The sequence below is a fragment of the Perca fluviatilis genome, chromosome 3 (assembly GCF_010015445.1).
Source record: "Perca fluviatilis chromosome 3, GENO_Pfluv_1.0, whole genome shotgun sequence".
Classification (NCBI taxonomy): Eukaryota; Metazoa; Chordata; class Actinopteri; order Perciformes; family Percidae; genus Perca; species Perca fluviatilis.
Window position 1 is genome coordinate 20,677,035 of NC_053114.1, and position 16,764 is coordinate 20,693,798.

General features: G+C 39.5%; 1 protein-coding gene across 6 annotated transcripts in view; it reads left to right on the plus strand.

Annotated features, from left to right (window-relative positions):
• LOC120555780 (protein diaphanous homolog 3-like) overlaps positions 1-15,940 on the plus strand; it is a 188,877-nt gene extending 172,937 nt beyond the window's left edge. For 5 of the 6 annotated variants that reach the window (XM_039794835.1, XM_039794839.1, XM_039794838.1 and 2 more), the window contains one exon: positions 13,406-15,940. In XM_039794835.1, coding sequence (XP_039650769.1) covers positions 13,406-13,776 — 371 coding nt within the window. In that variant the 3' untranslated portion in view covers positions 13,777-15,940. The remainder of the gene's footprint in view (positions 1-13,405) is intronic. The other variant, XM_039794836.1, reaches the window with a different exon arrangement.
• The last annotated feature ends 824 nt before the right edge of the window (positions 15,941-16,764 follow it).

A 16,764-nucleotide genomic window follows, 5' to 3' on the forward strand; every position in this document is an offset into this window, starting at 1 on the left:
TGGCCCAGACTGCTGGAAAAAAACTCCTTGGCATCCCACCTTTGTTTTATATTATCTGGTTACATACTGTCGACTGTTTATCACCCTTGCCACTCTAAGCAGGGCAGCGAACAATCTCAAGCTTTATCAATTTTATGGTAATAGTATTTATTTATTTATTTAATGCCACCATCACCCTGTACTGTACTGTACTGTATACTTAGCCTGATGCTTTGCCTGTCTCTCAGTTTTAATTCTGGAATGGGTTGATTTGATCCAATTTCTTTTCCTGCCAACTGGTGGGTGGTTGTATGCATACGCTCCTGCCCACAGGCTTCGGCATGTGTATGTCATGTTTATTCATCAAAGATTATATCTGAAATCAAGTGGAAGCATAGAATTAGCATATTGTAAGTTTCTGTCTGTAGAAAAAATATAAAGCCCTGGTTGTGTTTTGCATCAGTCGGTGTATAAAGAAAAGTACATTGTATTGTGTATGAAGGTATTTACCTTGACATTTCTTGTAAAGTTGTATGTAATTGAGTAACATATTTTATTTCATTCTAAAATCAGTAATTCTGCTTTGTCTTAAGTAGGTTTTTTTGTAGGTACTTTTGTAATGAGTGAAGCTACTGTACTGTAACTGCTTGTAGGGTTTTGAAAGGAGGAAATCTAACAAGACTATTGACCAAACAACATGATGAACTTGATATTACGAGTAGGGATGCAACGATTATAGATTTTGTTGGTATGATTATAGTCTAAAAATATTCACGGTTTTACAATTATCACGATTATTATGCATTAACTCATTTCACTTCTACTGTGTGAAATTACATTAACACTCTAGATTTTAATGTGTTATTTATTGGTACCTTTTGAAACAGAAATAATACAGTAACAGTTTTGAATGTTTTGAAAATGATTATATGATCAATCATCAACCTTGTTATTTAAATTAATCTGAAAAGATTAGAGATTAGAGGTGAATCAGTCACATCACAAAAAGACAGTGCTGTCCTTAAGAAGAAGTTGGCCCTTTTTGGGTTAGAAACGGCCCTGCTAGCTGGTGTGTTTAATAGTTGGAGGAGCTGCAAGACAAGATCACCAGTCACAGGGAGATGTGCAGCATGTTGCCAAGGAATAAATGCGATGGAGAGTTCTCTTTGCAGCCTTATGTCCCACAGGGGATGAAGAGGAGTAAGTTAGTAACGTTAAGTGGTAACGTCAGTGATATGTTTGAGCTTTTGCAGAGTTTTGACTCGTACGAACGTAACGCTATCGTCAGCTCGCTCACTGTAAATGCAGACGTTGGCTTCTGACTCGTTAACGTTAGCTGTTAACTGTAACGTTACCGTTAACATTAAACAGGCTAACGTTAGCTAACAAATACTTAACAACAACGTTAACAAACAAAGTCGTTAGCAAGCTTACCAACTTGGGTTGAATTCCCTGTTGCAGCTGCAGGGGGTCAGGGGCTGGCTCTGCTCTGGGTTTTCCTGGTGTTTGTTAACTTTATGTAACGTTAAAAAAAATTGCAGCAGTAAGTTATCCCACCACCAAGGGCGGTTCTACATTGAATGATGCCCCGGGCGAGACCCCCTCCGAGCTTCATCACACTAATGTGAAAACACACTAAAGAGAATGTAATTATTACACTATAGCACTAAGAACAGAAAACACAAACTAAAACCTGACCTTTCTGAAAAATGGGAAATACCAGTGTTGCAGCAGCACAATGTCAGACACACAGCACACACAGAATATAAATGAAATAATAGGATACAATATACATGAAATAATAATAGGATAGAATATAAGAACAAATAATTTAAAACATATACAAGTTGGGAATATACTGTACAACTGTTTAACTAGTATTGATAAAGCTGTACCCGTCCTTGCGCTCCCCTGAATATGTATACCAACTCCTACTCATTAAAAGTACTAACGCCATGTAATGAGTAAGCAAGAATCGGTGAGGGTTGACACATTAAATACTTCAACAAAGTGCCATTTTTTAATGCACTAAAACTGTATACTCCTAATGAATCATAAAACAAGCTCTATATATAATATATATATATATATATATATATATATATATATATATATATATATATATATATATATATATATATATATCATTTCAATGGGCCCTATGCTATAATTTGAAAAGGTCTATCATGAGTTTTTGTCTGCCAGTGCAGATAGAAAAGCATCAATTCTTGTTAAGAAAGTTTGCATGATGTGCAACGTTTATATCGGCTACTAATGCAATCCTACAGTAAAGCATGCCTACTTTTTTATTGTTGTAGTGTTATCATCAACAGTTTGTCCATCACTCAGTTTTATCAAGGGGTTAAGTGTTTTAAGGGGAGTTGTGCTTACCGCACGGGTTCTACCCTCACTCCCTCATCTCTGTCCCTCTCCTCTCCTCCTCGCTTTTTTCTTTTATTTAACTTTTTTCTTTTATTTACCTTTGTTTCATTTTGGCGTTTAGACCATCGACATAAAAGAAAGTTTTAGACTCGTCTTGGTCTTGCTCCATCTCTGTGTACTTTCCATTTCTCCTGTCATTTTGTGTTTATCTTTCGCTGCGGGCGCACTGTTACGAACTAGTCCATTTCATTGTGAAAGTAGGGGGTGTTGACCTCTCTCAGCAAGCAGGGCGCCTGCAGCTGCTGGGGGCGCTGATCTGCCAATTCCTCACACAGTGAAATGATAGAAAACAGAAAAATGCTTCACGGCGCAGAGGATTTTATTTTTTTTAAGTTCTCGTGCCGCCCCCCATGTGACATGAAAAAATGCCGCCCAAGGCGGCTATTCCGGTTCGCTCGTGCCAAAAACCGCCACTGCCCACCACGGAGAGACAGTGTCACGCTGACGGTCAATACTCGCGGTGACCGGACCAGCCTCTGATGTGCCGTGTGTGCGCAAACGTGATCATTTATGTTGTCAAGGAGGTTTAATAAGAACTGCACACACTGCTACACATAACTTGCAGTCAGTTAACACTCGGTGTAGCTGAGCCTTTACGATTAATTAACCGTAACGTTTGCAAGTGCGGTTAATAGTGAAATCGGTTAACCGCTGCATCCCTAATTACGAGTCAATACGAATCATTCAGTTTCTTAAATTTGGTTTAGTTTAACCAAGCTTAATTAATCCCTGGTGAAGTTGTGTGCTACAGTATGCACTCTGATATAATCTCACCATTTTCTCTTTGCTGACAGAGCTATAGGCATAGTGAGGGTTGAACTCATACTTTAACCACACACAGTTGCTCTTGCTACACTATCCATTTGTGGATGACTTTGCCTGAGACTGTACTGTCAAAAGCAGGCTGCATTGCAGCCTGTCTCCACTGTTTTTGCTCCATCTTGTCATATCTTGTGCTTTTGTGCTCACTTTTTCAAATAAGAAACCTGGTCCATTGTGCTTGGAAGGAAATGGAGAATGATTTCTTCTACCTGGTGGTCTGTGATTCCCTAAGAAGAGATGAAGTTGAAGGAAAGCTCAGGGTTGAGAGTCGCAATACCAAATAAAGGAAAGAAATTGCGAGTTCCATAGGGTGAGGGAGAAAAGGGAAGCAAATTAGATAAAGGAGGCATGAAGAAGTGTGCGGTTGTTTAAAAGAGAGGGAGAGCAAAACCTGTGTTGATGGAGACAGGCTGGTTACCAGATGGGTTTTGTCAGAGAGAGGAGGGAACAGAGGGAGAGAAATGGTTAAGAGATGGAGGCTGATGTGGCTGTCTGTAATGCGATATGGCATATGCGATTTTATTTTTAGGACACAAGGCCCCAGAACGATAGGTTTTATAGGGTTTTGAGTGGGTTGATCTTTTTAAATATTCAACTTCAATGAAATATGGAGCATGACTCCGGGCTGTTTGGAATTCATAAGTCTGTTTTGCAGGACTGCCCCTGCATATTGAGAGCTGTCAGAGTCGGCCTGAGTGCTAAACACAAGCCCTCAGCTAGGAGCAGAAACAATGGGAAAAAAGGAACTCCTCAGCGGGACTACAAAAGAGACAAAGACTGAAAGTCTTCCATAGGAGTTTGAATTATTAAATTATCTTTTGATGTCTATCTATCTTGGGTTGCATTATGGGTGTGAAATGTTAACTATTACCCCAATACACTGAGTGTTGCTAAACGATCACTCGTGTACAGACGCTGGTATCAATTAAGAATTTATCTGAGTTTTGGGCACCTGGTTAGCTCACCTGGTAGATCAGGCGCCCAGATATAGAGGTTTACTCCTCAACGCAGCGGCCACAGGTTTGACTCCGACCTGCGGCCCTTTGCTGCGTGTCATTACCCCCTCTCTCTCTCTCTCTCTCTCTCCCCTTTCATGTCTTCAGTTGTCCTATATAAATAAAGGCCTAAAATGCCAAAAGAATAATCTTTAAAAAAAGAATTTAACTGAGTTTTGATACAAGTTTTAAATACTGATGCCAAAGTGAAGGTTATTATTCATATCTTACATTGAGAAATATAGACATGTTTTTTTCTACAAACCTCTTGAATGTTAAACACAAGCAGCAGTAAAATAACTTTGATCACACCAGGCATGCAATGCCAGCTTTCAGCACATGAATGTTTCGATACTTATGACACATTAAAGTTGTTACCAAAATAGTATTGAGGTTCAATACCAATCCTTATATAAACTTGAATATATATATATATATATATCTACAGTACAGGCCAAAAGTTTGGACACACCTTCTCATTCAACCTGTTTCTTTATTTTCATGACTATTTACATTGTAGATTCTCACTGAAGGCATCAAAACTATGAATGAACACATATGGAATTATGTACTTAACAAAAAAGTGTGAAATAACTGAAAACATGTCTTATATTTTAGATTCTTCAAAGTTGCCACTCTTTGCTTTTTTTGGTAACTCTGCAAACCCTTGGTGTTCTCTCAATGAGCTTCATGAGGTAGTCACCTGAAATGGTTTTCACTTCACAGGTGTGCTTTGTCAGGGTTAATTAGTGGAATTTTTCCCCTTATTAATAAAAAAGTAAAGGGTGGCTACTTTGAAGAATCTAAAATATAAGACATGTTTTCAGTTATTTCACACTTTTTTGTTAAGTACATCATTCCATATGTGTTCATTCATAGCTGTGATGCCTTCAGTGAGAATCTACAATGTAAATAGTCATGAAAATAAAAAGGAAACGCATTGAATGAGAAGGTGTGTCCAAACTTTTGGCCTGTACTGTGTATGTATATATATATAGCTCATACCTGGATGTTGGTAAGTAAAACACCAGCAAGTTAAAAACATAAATTCAATTGAAGTTGTTATTCGTATCAATACGGAACCTTAACCTTAGAGCTGAGTTTTGTTAAAACAATTAAGCACAATCTTTTTTTATTGCATATATCAGAGAAATGGGGGTTTAAAATAAGTTATGGATACAGATGCTAATGCAGGTTCTCCATAATCCACTGCAGTCTGTGTGTGTACAACACACAGGAGTCAGTTATGCTCCTCATCTCTCATATAAACTTCTTCTCAGTCCACCATTTCATTAATCCATGTTACAGACTGATTGAAAGCTAACAGAGAAATGTGTGCGTCTGTCTGTCTGTCTGCGAATGCATTTGCGGGTGCGTTTCAGCATCGTGTCTGGAAGCGTGTGAAGGATCAATATTTTACTCTCCCAGTGTGACAGGTGTACACTCCTGAAGAAAGTAGCTGGAAGAAACCCTTAGTCAGTGTGAAGCCACAGAGGGGAAATACATATTCATTAGACTACGGCTGCTGGGGATATTTACCAGCAGTAACCACACAAACAACAACAGGTAGCAGAGCCTGAAACCAAGACATGTTTAATTCATGCCAGAGGCAGCAGAGTACACTGGCTGTATCAGTGAAATAGGCTATGCTTATTAGAAAAGGACTCTGTGTGTGTGTGTGTGTGTGTGTGTGTGTGTGTGTGTGTGTGTGTGTGTTGTGTGTGTGTGTGTGTGTGTGTGTGTGTGTGTGTGTGTGTGTGTGTGTGTGTGTGTGTGTGTGTGTGTGTGTGTGTGTGTGTTGCTTCTACGCAGTGATGTGTGGCTGTCTCGCTGTATTTGTGTCTGATGTCTGCTTTTATGTATGTGTGTGTGTGGGAGACAGAGGGAAGGAGAAGAGAGACAGAGACCCCAGGAAGTGATGCTGTCCCTGTATGAGAAAACATTCTCAGTCCATTACCCTGCATGTAGGTATAATTAGAGTAAAGCAGAACTAAGAGCCGGGCTGCTACAACCATCTGCCAGGTGTATTTCCTCTTTGTAATACAGCCGAACAGATTTGTTTATATTGTAAAGGATCATACCTCTTCTTTTTTTTTTTGTTGCATCTTTACCCCATTTATTATGGATTGAATATTTGTATAATCGCTGACCGTGGTCTAGTACAGCACGTTTTGTGATATACGAATGCCTTTTAACAACTTGCAGAGATGTAGAAGTTGCTTTAGATGGTTAATTTACAATACTAAAAATAATGATGCTTTTTTTTTTCCTCCTTCAGTGTTACGTTATGTGGCAGCGCTGTTGACTGCAAGGCAAGTCATTATTCCTGGAAGATGCTAAGCTGGTAAAAACTATTAATTTAAATTTTATTTCTTTCCCCCCGAAAGCACAGTGCAGTAGTGTGCTTATAGCTGGTCGCTGTATATATCTGGTGAACATAGTAGCCATTACACTATAATGATAATACTGGTTTGCTGTGACATTGGATATGTCTGTGTTTGCTCTACAGTACCAGCAAGGTGCACGTAACCTTCAATTATGCACAATTTATTTCTACAGTATATTGAGTTCATTGAAAATGGGATGTCTGTCAAACAGTCACCTCCTGAAAAGGCCACTAGAATGCCTCTGTTGTGACAACTATGGTTTTGACGTGTGATGTCTTGGGAAACGTCTTATTTGACAGCGGAGAGGTGAATCATGTGGTCCATTAAAAAATAATAAAAGTGACACTAATATTGTTTACTTTAATTGTCTTCTCAATAGAGCATCCTCTGTAGTGTGAGCCAGTGGTGTGTATAGGGTAGCAGTACTAGTGGCAGGGAACCAGGCTCACTTTTGAGGCATTGTTGGAAGCACCAAGGCGTGCTAACGCAATGTCATGCTTGGCTGCAGCTCACAGTGACTGGGGTTCACACTGAGGGGCAGAAGACTTGAGGGACATCCAGCTCAGCCCTTATATCCTGCACTGTGCCCTTTTTGGTTTAAAGCAGTCGACCACCCCAACACCCCTGCCCACTCCCTGCTCACTTTGTCATGTACAATTGATTTTAATATGAGTCAATCATGTCTGCTTAAGCATGATAAGGGGAAATGTGTTGACATGTCTTTATGAGTGTGTCCCTTGTGTACACATTTTTGCTTGTGCACAGACCATTGCCATGTCCAGTTAAATAATATTTATGATCACTATGGATTTGTTTGTTGGTGAGTCATAGGGGGGTGACCTATAAATGTCAAGGAACTGCCCCCACTCTCTCTTTTGAACTAGTCTGGTTTCTTATGCAGGCTCCACTTACTGTGTTCATAGATTACCTCTAAGGATGTGCTTATAGTTATATTGGTTTGATTTTTAATTTGTAGTTTTTAAACTTGAAGTAACAGCTTACTTTTATCTCCCAAACATCATTTAACAAATAAAAATCCCTCCCCTAGCGTAAGCTCTGCTTTTAGCCTTTACAAATGAACTAATACCAATACCAAAGTGGTGATTGTGATGGGCCGACACTGTTTTTCTTTTTGGACTGATCATCACTGTCACTAAATCAAAATATGCACTGGCAGGCTCGATAAGATGTAGTGCTTGCCACTAGGGCTGGAACTAATGAATATTTTCATTATCAATTAATTTGTGTATTATTACTAATCTAATAAGAATTTTGAAAATCATCAAAATGTTTATTTGTTTCCAACCAACAGTTTAAACTCCAAATATTTTCAATTTAGAAAGATGTATTAGAACAATATAAAACAAAATGGTAAATCCTCACGATCTTCATGTTTGGCTTTGGCCTTGATGTTTTTTTCTTTTCTTTTTTCAGGAGAGTTAAAATCAAAGCTCAACAAAGGAAAAAAAACACTTTAATATGCATTAGCCATAGGAGAGGATTCACTTACCTATAGCAGTGCTCTTTTTCACATTACCCAGTGATTGTTATAGTCAACAATCCATCCCCACACCTCCTATTTTCTCCTCCTCTGTCTCCTTATTGCTCATGTACTCTATTTAAGTCCAGTCCAAATCACAATCATTCTTCAAATTATGCCACTGTCTTGAGGCATTTTATTCTGTCAATCTTGTCATTCTCCCTCATCGTCCCATTTCTTGCACTATTGTCCTCTTTCCACTTTCCTTTCATTGGATGTTGCCTCTCAATTTTAATCCTGTCTGCTGTTTTTTTTATGTGACATAGAAGCTAGACAGACCGCTCTGTACGTGCACACACACACACACACACACACACAGTTAACCCACGAAAAACAAGAAAGGCACAAACCTTCAATGACGTGATGGTGTGTTGACAGGTAATGATCTTTAATTACAGCCAGTATAATGCACACAGGCAAGCTACTAGAAACAGCTAGCTAGGAGCATCACACACATTTATGGCACCATACATTTTCAACTCTTGAATGTGGCTGTCCTCTGCACGGCTCCTTTTTGTATGTAAAAGCAAAATATTTTTTGGTTTTCAACAGCACAGTACATACAGTCTCACACTCACATAGACAAAACGATGAGGTTGTTTTGCATTTGTTGTGTGACCTCAGTGGTAATGTACAGCCATCCATTAGAGGAGAGGAAGTTGTGAGTTGCAGCCATACTCCCGTAACGAGAATTAACTGATTAGTTGCATTCCTATTTAAATATTGTGCACTAAATGGAATTTCTTGTTTAATATATTTTATATTTTAGTTTCATGCATTTTTACCTGGTCCTGCAATAAATTGCCCCCGGATGTTTCACTTGTAGATGGAAAAAAACATGGCAAATAATAATCATTAGACAGAACAGTGCAGCAAACTGCCAAGCCAGCTAGCTGAGTTGTGAATTATGGCAGGTGTAGAAATGTGTTTGATCTTTCTAATTTCAACTTGCTGTGTCAGTCACTGACTACTGACAGTCACTGACATTGACTACTCTCTTCCTAAAGTGATCAAATACTGCAAACATAAGAGTGGAGAGAAGGGGAGGAAGCGAGAGATGAGACGAAAAAGGCTCATCTGCGTGTGTGTTAGAAGTGGCAAATGGACCAAATTATATGAATTCCTCTCTGCCGCTATTTCAGATAGAAAAAAATATCAGACAGGGTCTTTTACATTCCTACAAAATGCCACTCTATCAGGCATTTAATAAACCCCCATATTGAAATTCCTGATGATATTCTCAAACCATTCAGGGCAGCTATAAGTCTGCTTTGTTTGAGATTTTACTTGTCTCATGCAACAGAACCAGTGTGTCAGTAGCTGGTTAAAAGGCTGCGGGCTGTGAGACTTACAGTTTAAAGACACATTTTACAGCAAAGCTGAAACCAAGCAGATACATAACAAGCACAGTCTGCCATCTCTTTTATTATTGTTTTTCAAGTATTTTGCTTTTCCATTCTGCCTTCCAGCAAATTTCGGGACAGTGGCAGACTGAGGAAATTTGATAGATCGGTAGTTTAGCAGAATCGCATTGTGTTCATGTTTTACAGACATACAGAAAATACCAATCTCCCAGGCTTTCTCATGTGTTGACTGTTTTTCTCCAATCTCTTAACAGCTCTTCATGTAGATGAGTTCATTGTCACCACAATGGTGGCAGGCGGTGTAGCTTTAATAGTCAGGGAAAGAAAAAGACAGGCAAGCGCTGCTGCAGTCCAGACTTCACTTTCTGTCTCTCTACTGAGGCTCCCTGCCTAAACCAGTCTGCGTACTAACGTCTCCAAACTTCAAGAGAGCAGAAGAGGAGGGAGGAGGAGAGAGATGATTAAAAGCTCATCTGCATCAGTTGAAGCAGCAAATATAAATGGAGAAATACTTCTCACACGGTTTCTAATATTGGACAGAAAAGGTTTTCTAATAGTCTGCTATTACAGCTACGTATCGGAACATCGATACAAGAGTGTGTAGACGTTGCTACATCACTGCGCAGATCCAAAAAAGTTGAAAATTGATCTGGTTCTATCAGTGGTATGAAAGAAAATGTCAGAAGCCCACCATGTGCCAGAAATCTTGACAAAATGAATGCAGCATGCAAAACATGCAACACCTTAAAACATTTTACAGTGGCATCATCTACTTACGCTTTCAAAAGAGCAAAACAGCATGCAACATACACAAAATATCAACTAACCCTACTTGCCCCTAGCTCCTGCTGAAGCAATATGCATTTTATTTCCAAGGACTTGCACGAATTCGGTGTTGTTCAAAGTGCTAGTTTAGATGGATGACAATGACCCTGAAATTGAGGTAAACAATACCCAGTTGCCAACATCTGAAGTGAAAAATGAATCCCGTTGGGGACTGTCCAAAATGTTGCCCTTTTGTCACTGTTTATTCTTAAAGGAGAACTCCACCAATGTTATACATCAAAGTATGTTGTAAAGGTCTTCGGCAGTACTACTGCATATGTAGGAAAAGTTGTTGTCTGGCCATGCCAGAGGAAGCTATGCAAAATCTGGTAAATTGCCTCAAATGATGTCACTTGAGTCGGCATCGGTTGGGGCTGAAGACTACAAGTTTAAAAATGAAAACGAAGAAACTGGGGGCATCGAGTTAGAAGTGAGGTTACCAGACTGCTGTAGCCCTCCGCATCTCTGCTTAAGGCTAGAGGCTACATTAGCTAGCATAACACAACACAACTGTCGGCGGTCGAAAGGAATTGTGTCTGTGCCAGGTTATGACCTGGAAGAAGAAGAGGGGGGCTTAGAAAAGAGTGAAATGCTATATCGGTGGAGTACTCTTTTAACTAGTGATAGTGTGGCAGTTGATATGATTTTTAGGTTGTTGTTTTTTGTACTTGGTAAAATGTTTTTTATTTAGTGATTGCCAATCAAAATGAAAACACTTGAACAGAATTGAAATACACTAACTCTTAGTGTATCTATGATTTTTATATCAGAGTGCTTATCACGTATCTAAGTCCGTTTCAAACTGTCAGAGAGGGATAAATGCACAACCCTACTTTTACAGCATACGTTCAATATAAGACAACAGTTTTGTCTTAGAAAATTCCACTTGATTCGTTCCCCTATAAAACCAGAGTCAGTTGTTGGTTTAAGAAGTTTAAGGACCTGTGAGTTGAGACATGTTTTGCATCTCTCAGCCGTGTTTTACAGCTTAGATGAATACATATGTTGAGAAGCTAGCAAGGCTTCAAAGGAAGGGACAGCTAGGACACAGGTCACAGACGGGCAAAGTGAGAAGGAACTGAAAATGCCAGCACTTTGATGTTCACCACTAAAGGCCAGGGCCCTGTTAGGAAAAAAGGAAATGCATTTTTGAATAAGAGGTGTTATTGAAGTGTGGGGGTTTTTTAATCTCTTTTTGAAGTGTAAATGTATATGTGTTGATACAGTACTCTGACTTCTCATCAGTTTGTGATTTTCCATATATGATCAGGGTGCAGAAAATAGTAACATTATAATTCATGGCAGTACATACTAAAATAAATAAGACAAAAACTGATGTCTGATAATACTTGCTATCATGTTCTATTTCTTTCTCTTCAAGAAGACAGAAATGGCATCAGTTTAACATTTCAACAGAGGTGTAAACAAGATATTAAAATGCAAATTGCTGATATCACAATTGATAATTTTCACAACATCAGAACCTGTGAGCATGTTATTTGTAAAGGAAACGTGCGTATGTGGGGCATCGCCCTGATCGAGCACAGAGAAACAGGCATGGGGGGGGTAGATGACAGGTTTTAAGAGGGAGGGGAGAACGGGCGTGGATCAAGAGGGTCGACAGTGGGGAATGATTGTCATCTTTTAAAAATTGACACTACAACAACAGGAAGAGAGAGCAAAAAGGATGAGATAATGAGAGGAGACTTGGATTTTCAGATCTGGTAAATGTTCAGTCACAGCAACAAGGCAACACACTACTCATTTCATCCTTTTAAAATCCCCCTGCTGCCTCTTGTTTGCCTAACTTTTGTGTGCATGTTTGTGTGTGTGTGTGATGGTTGGATTTCATTGCTTTTGCAGTCGGTTCCTTCTTGTCTGCTCTCTTTCCTCCCTTTATCCTTATTTATTTGTCAGAGGTTGTGTTCAGGGACGTTCCTTGTCATTCGTCAGCGCGGCCCATAAAACACACTGTCATGACTGACTGGCCACGCTCCAAACTCATTACCGATTGGCTGACAGAGCGGGTCGCTCGGTTCTGCTCTGCTGTGTTTGACTCCTGTTTGCCAGACATTTCAGGCTCAGGAAACTTTAAATGCGGTGGTGTCTTTCCTCGCGCCACTCCTCTCAGCCTCACGCTCAAGGTCACATGAATATGGATTTTTCCGCTTTTTCCGGCGCACACATGCTGATGATGAAGTCTAAGATCTACTCAGAGGGATTATAATTCAGAACGTAGGTCTGATCTGAGCCGTCACTCTGTTCCACTGTCTGGAGGTGTGTTTTCGGAAACCAGAGGGGAGGGCTGGAGGCTGAGAAAGGAGAGCGGGGGGGGAGGGGGAGGTAAAAGAAATACGAAAGATGAAGAGGACTACTGTAGGAGCAGAGAGCTGAGATGAAGAGTGGAGGAATGAGACTGGATCATAATGGAGGAATCAGGTGGGAGGTTGTCATGTAAGAGAACAGGGAAACAGACTGGGAGATTGGAAAAGGGCAATGCACAATGTTATTGAGTTTCTGTTGCGGCTGATCAGCCATATCCATTTCATCATATTGAGCTCGCTGCATGCCACAGTCTGCTGCAGAACATTTGTCCTCATCAGTGTTTGTACACACAGCATACGCTTCCGTGGAGTGTGTGTGTGTGTGTGTGTGTGTGTGTGTGTGTGTGTGTGTGTGTGTGTGTGTGTGTGTGTGTGTGTGTGTGTGTTGTGTGTGTGTGTGTGTGTGTGTGTGTGTGTATATTCATCCAGACTAACTGTGTGCACGGTGAGCTCATTTGTGTACCTTTGCTTTGTTGTGCATATGCTTACTAAAGTGCTTCTTTGTGATTTCCTAATGCTTTTTATATGTCCATCATTTTGTGTTTGCTGCAGAATGAAGAACAGAACGACATTTTTTTCAACCTTTCAACTCCCTTTCTTGTTTGTAATTGAGTCTGATTAACCCCTTGCTTGCTTCCATTCACCTGAACGAATCCCTTCTTCCTGCTCTCCTCCCTCATACTCACAGTTGTGCTCACTGCTTTGTCCCTCTGTTTTTCACACACAGAAAACAACAAGGCACCTTTGCAAAGGTCTCGCTCTCGGCAGAATATAAATTTAGGTTCAGCGGTGGTGAAAGCTCCCCCTGCCAAGGAGGCCCATAACGAGTCTGAGGGCCATCCATCTGCAGCCCGCACCAAGACTGCTGCATGTTCGGAGTCAGGCCGCAGGTACAGGAACACCCCGAGTCACAGCCACTGGCTGGACAGAGAGAGGGTGGTGGAGAGAGAGACTGTTAAGCTGACGGAAAATAAGATGGAGGTTGAAGCAGAGCCTCCGGCCTTCCAGCCGTCCTCCACTGCTGCTGCGGTCAGCAGCTGTGGCAGCAATGGAGAGTCCGACTTAGAGGCTCTCCTGGCCAAACTCAGGGCCTTGTGAGGTTCCTTTGCATTGTCTCTGAAACTACATACATTTACAGTATGTTTGTACCCACACGTATTAACACACTCCAATGTGACCAAAAAGATTTAGGTGCAACAATTTAGTAAACAAGCAGAATATGTAGTTGGTAAGAAAAGGATTTGTCATTGCGTAAATAGCAGGGCAATTGAATTAAGCAATAACATCAAATAACCAACAAGGATTTTTTTTAAAGCTTCGTAGAAAATACATTTGTTTAAACAACCTATACATTTATGGACCATGCTTTTAACACTCGATACATTTCTAAAAGAATATTGAGAAAGGTGGAACACAGAATGTCCTCAGAAATAAATAATATATTGTGAATCAATGGAAACACTTAAGCATATTACCAAAATGCAACCCAAATATATTCAGCAGTATCTACCGGATCCTGTAAAGTGCACTGCCAAAAGCGTTGGCTGCCATTCATATATTCTTAACTATGAGAATATAATATAACGTTTTGTCTGAAAGTAAAAGATGCAATGTAGGTAAGCACTTTCTTTGTATTCTAGAAGTATGCAATATTATGTTATCACATTTTCTTTCACATTGGCATTTCCTATAATAGCTTCTGTAGCATTTATTTTACACATTTATCATATTATCTTGTACTATCTGGATTTAAGTTTTTAATTACACATCAGTTACTTTCATATGTGTGTTAGAATTAAAAGACGTTAAGCTTATATCTGCATTTATTACTTTCAGTATTTAATTATTTTCAATGTTTTTCTCTCTTTTTTTTTTTCGTCTTCGTTGAGTCTTTTTCATTCCCGCGATGGGGTGTCTTTTATATTCAAAGCATTGATCTAATTGTTTGTATTTTCTAAAAAGAAAGCATTCTATAAAACTATAAATATGTATACACAAAGGATCAATGAATACGAGTTATGCCATTTGATTGTACTTTCACAAGTTAGATCAGTAATTAGATGTTAGTTGACAAGTCGAGTTTGGTTTTACTAGGCTGCTTTATTTCATTTATACACAGTGAGAACAAGTCTGCAGAAAGTTAAGCGTATCTGAGAGTATTAATGTTCAAAATGTGGCACAAAAGAAACAAGTTCATCCAGCCACAAGTTAACCAGAGTTGATGCTGCTTTTCGCCACCTACATTCCCACCAAAATTACTCATATCTTAAGCATATTTGTTGTCTCTTTATCCGCTCACTTTTATATAGACCCGTTTACAATAAAATGAAGCAAAAAAAAATACGTTGTCTCGTTTCATAAATCACGAAAGTTTCAACTGTATGACTGAAATGAATACATGTCAATGTTTGTGTGGCTGTTTGTGTTTATTTATGCTTGTTTTATTCTCAGTGTGTTGCTTATAGTCATTATACTTTAACATTTACCAAGTTAGAGTGCAGAAACACGGATCACAGCCTCTCTGTGGCTAATTTAAATAGTTGCATTGATCAAGTATACGACTTGATTCGTGATAAATAGGACTTTAGTATTCAGCCTTCAGTTAGCTTGTATGTGCTTGTAATTGTAATAAAGATATTTGGGGAATATGTTAGCAGCACCTGCCAGCTGAACTGACACTTTGATGGTGGAGACGACATGAGACAATCGACACAGGCCCAAATGGCTCAGATCATCTGTGCCCAAATTCTCCCAAGTGATGATTTACTCCTTTTATTAAGTGTTCACAATATTTTCTCTACCCCCTGTACTGTTTTTTTTTTTCTGCATTTGCTTGGCTTTTAGGTGGGCATTCCTTTAGCAGGACAACATGCTGCTAAGAGAGAACTGTAAGTGTTACTACATGTTTTTGTCCACATATCGGTGGTCTGTCGGTGGCGACTTTTGTATGTTCCTCTGTTTCTTGTTGATTCTTTATTTTTATTTACTTATTTCTAAAATGTGATAAATGGGCTCTTCAAAAATGTAGTGCCTTGGTTGAACAACATACAACAAAAAGAAGTTATAGTGTGCCGTGTCCTTGTAGAAGTTCTCTTGTTGTTCGTGCATAATTTGGTACATAATGATCTCAGTTTTCTTGTGATTTATGAATGGGTTTGCTCATAAAACAATACATAATCCTGTGTACACATAATACAAATCCAGATTTATCATATTTTCTGCGTTGTTAAATTGTCTAAATAAAAGTCACACCTGACTCAAAGCTTGTTAAGAGCATGTGTGAACTTTTATCTCTGGCTTTTATTAATTAAACAAGACATTAAAAAGGCACTGTGCTGAACATATGCCTCATTTAAAGCATGAATCAGTTGTACATAAACATAGAGGAAATAAAGTCCAAAAAGTCCCATCAAATGTGGACCTACTGTAGACAGAATTGAGAGTTACAGAGCGAGCGAGACATCTGCCGACCAGTTAATCCACTATCTGACAAGGTCTGCTTGCCGTAGCCTGGCAGCTGGTGAATCTTCACCACTTGGAGCGACACAACTGTCCCCATCTGGAGCGCAGCCCGAGACAAACACCTTACCGGTAATGCAGTCAGCGGTTTGGGAGAGCGAAGCAGTTGTTGCTCCTCCAGTGGCCTTGATTCAGCTTTAGCTGGCTGCTGTGTGCTTTTTACTAAACCCTTTATAATCAAACCACTTTCTTTTAAGGTCTTTCACGGTTCTCTGCGAGGACCAGTCACCTTCTTCAATACGTCAGCTTTTTGTAAAACTGCTGCCTCTGCTTCGTAAGAGTTTATTTGTTGTTGTTTTTTTCCCCTTTTTCTTTCCAATGCCACGGAGAATAACCTCCGTTGAATGTTATTTTGATCTGCGAGATTGTGTGTGTACGTGTTCTCCTTTGCTGATGTTGGCGTTGCGGAGGACCTGCCATTGTATTAATACAAGTTAATTAACGTGCTGTAAACATGCTTCTGATTTACAGGTGATTCAGGTTCCTTACAATACACCAAAATCTGAATGAATGAATAAATTAAGCATTTATCCGTTTTACGTGTGTGTCTGTGTGTGTCCGTGTGTC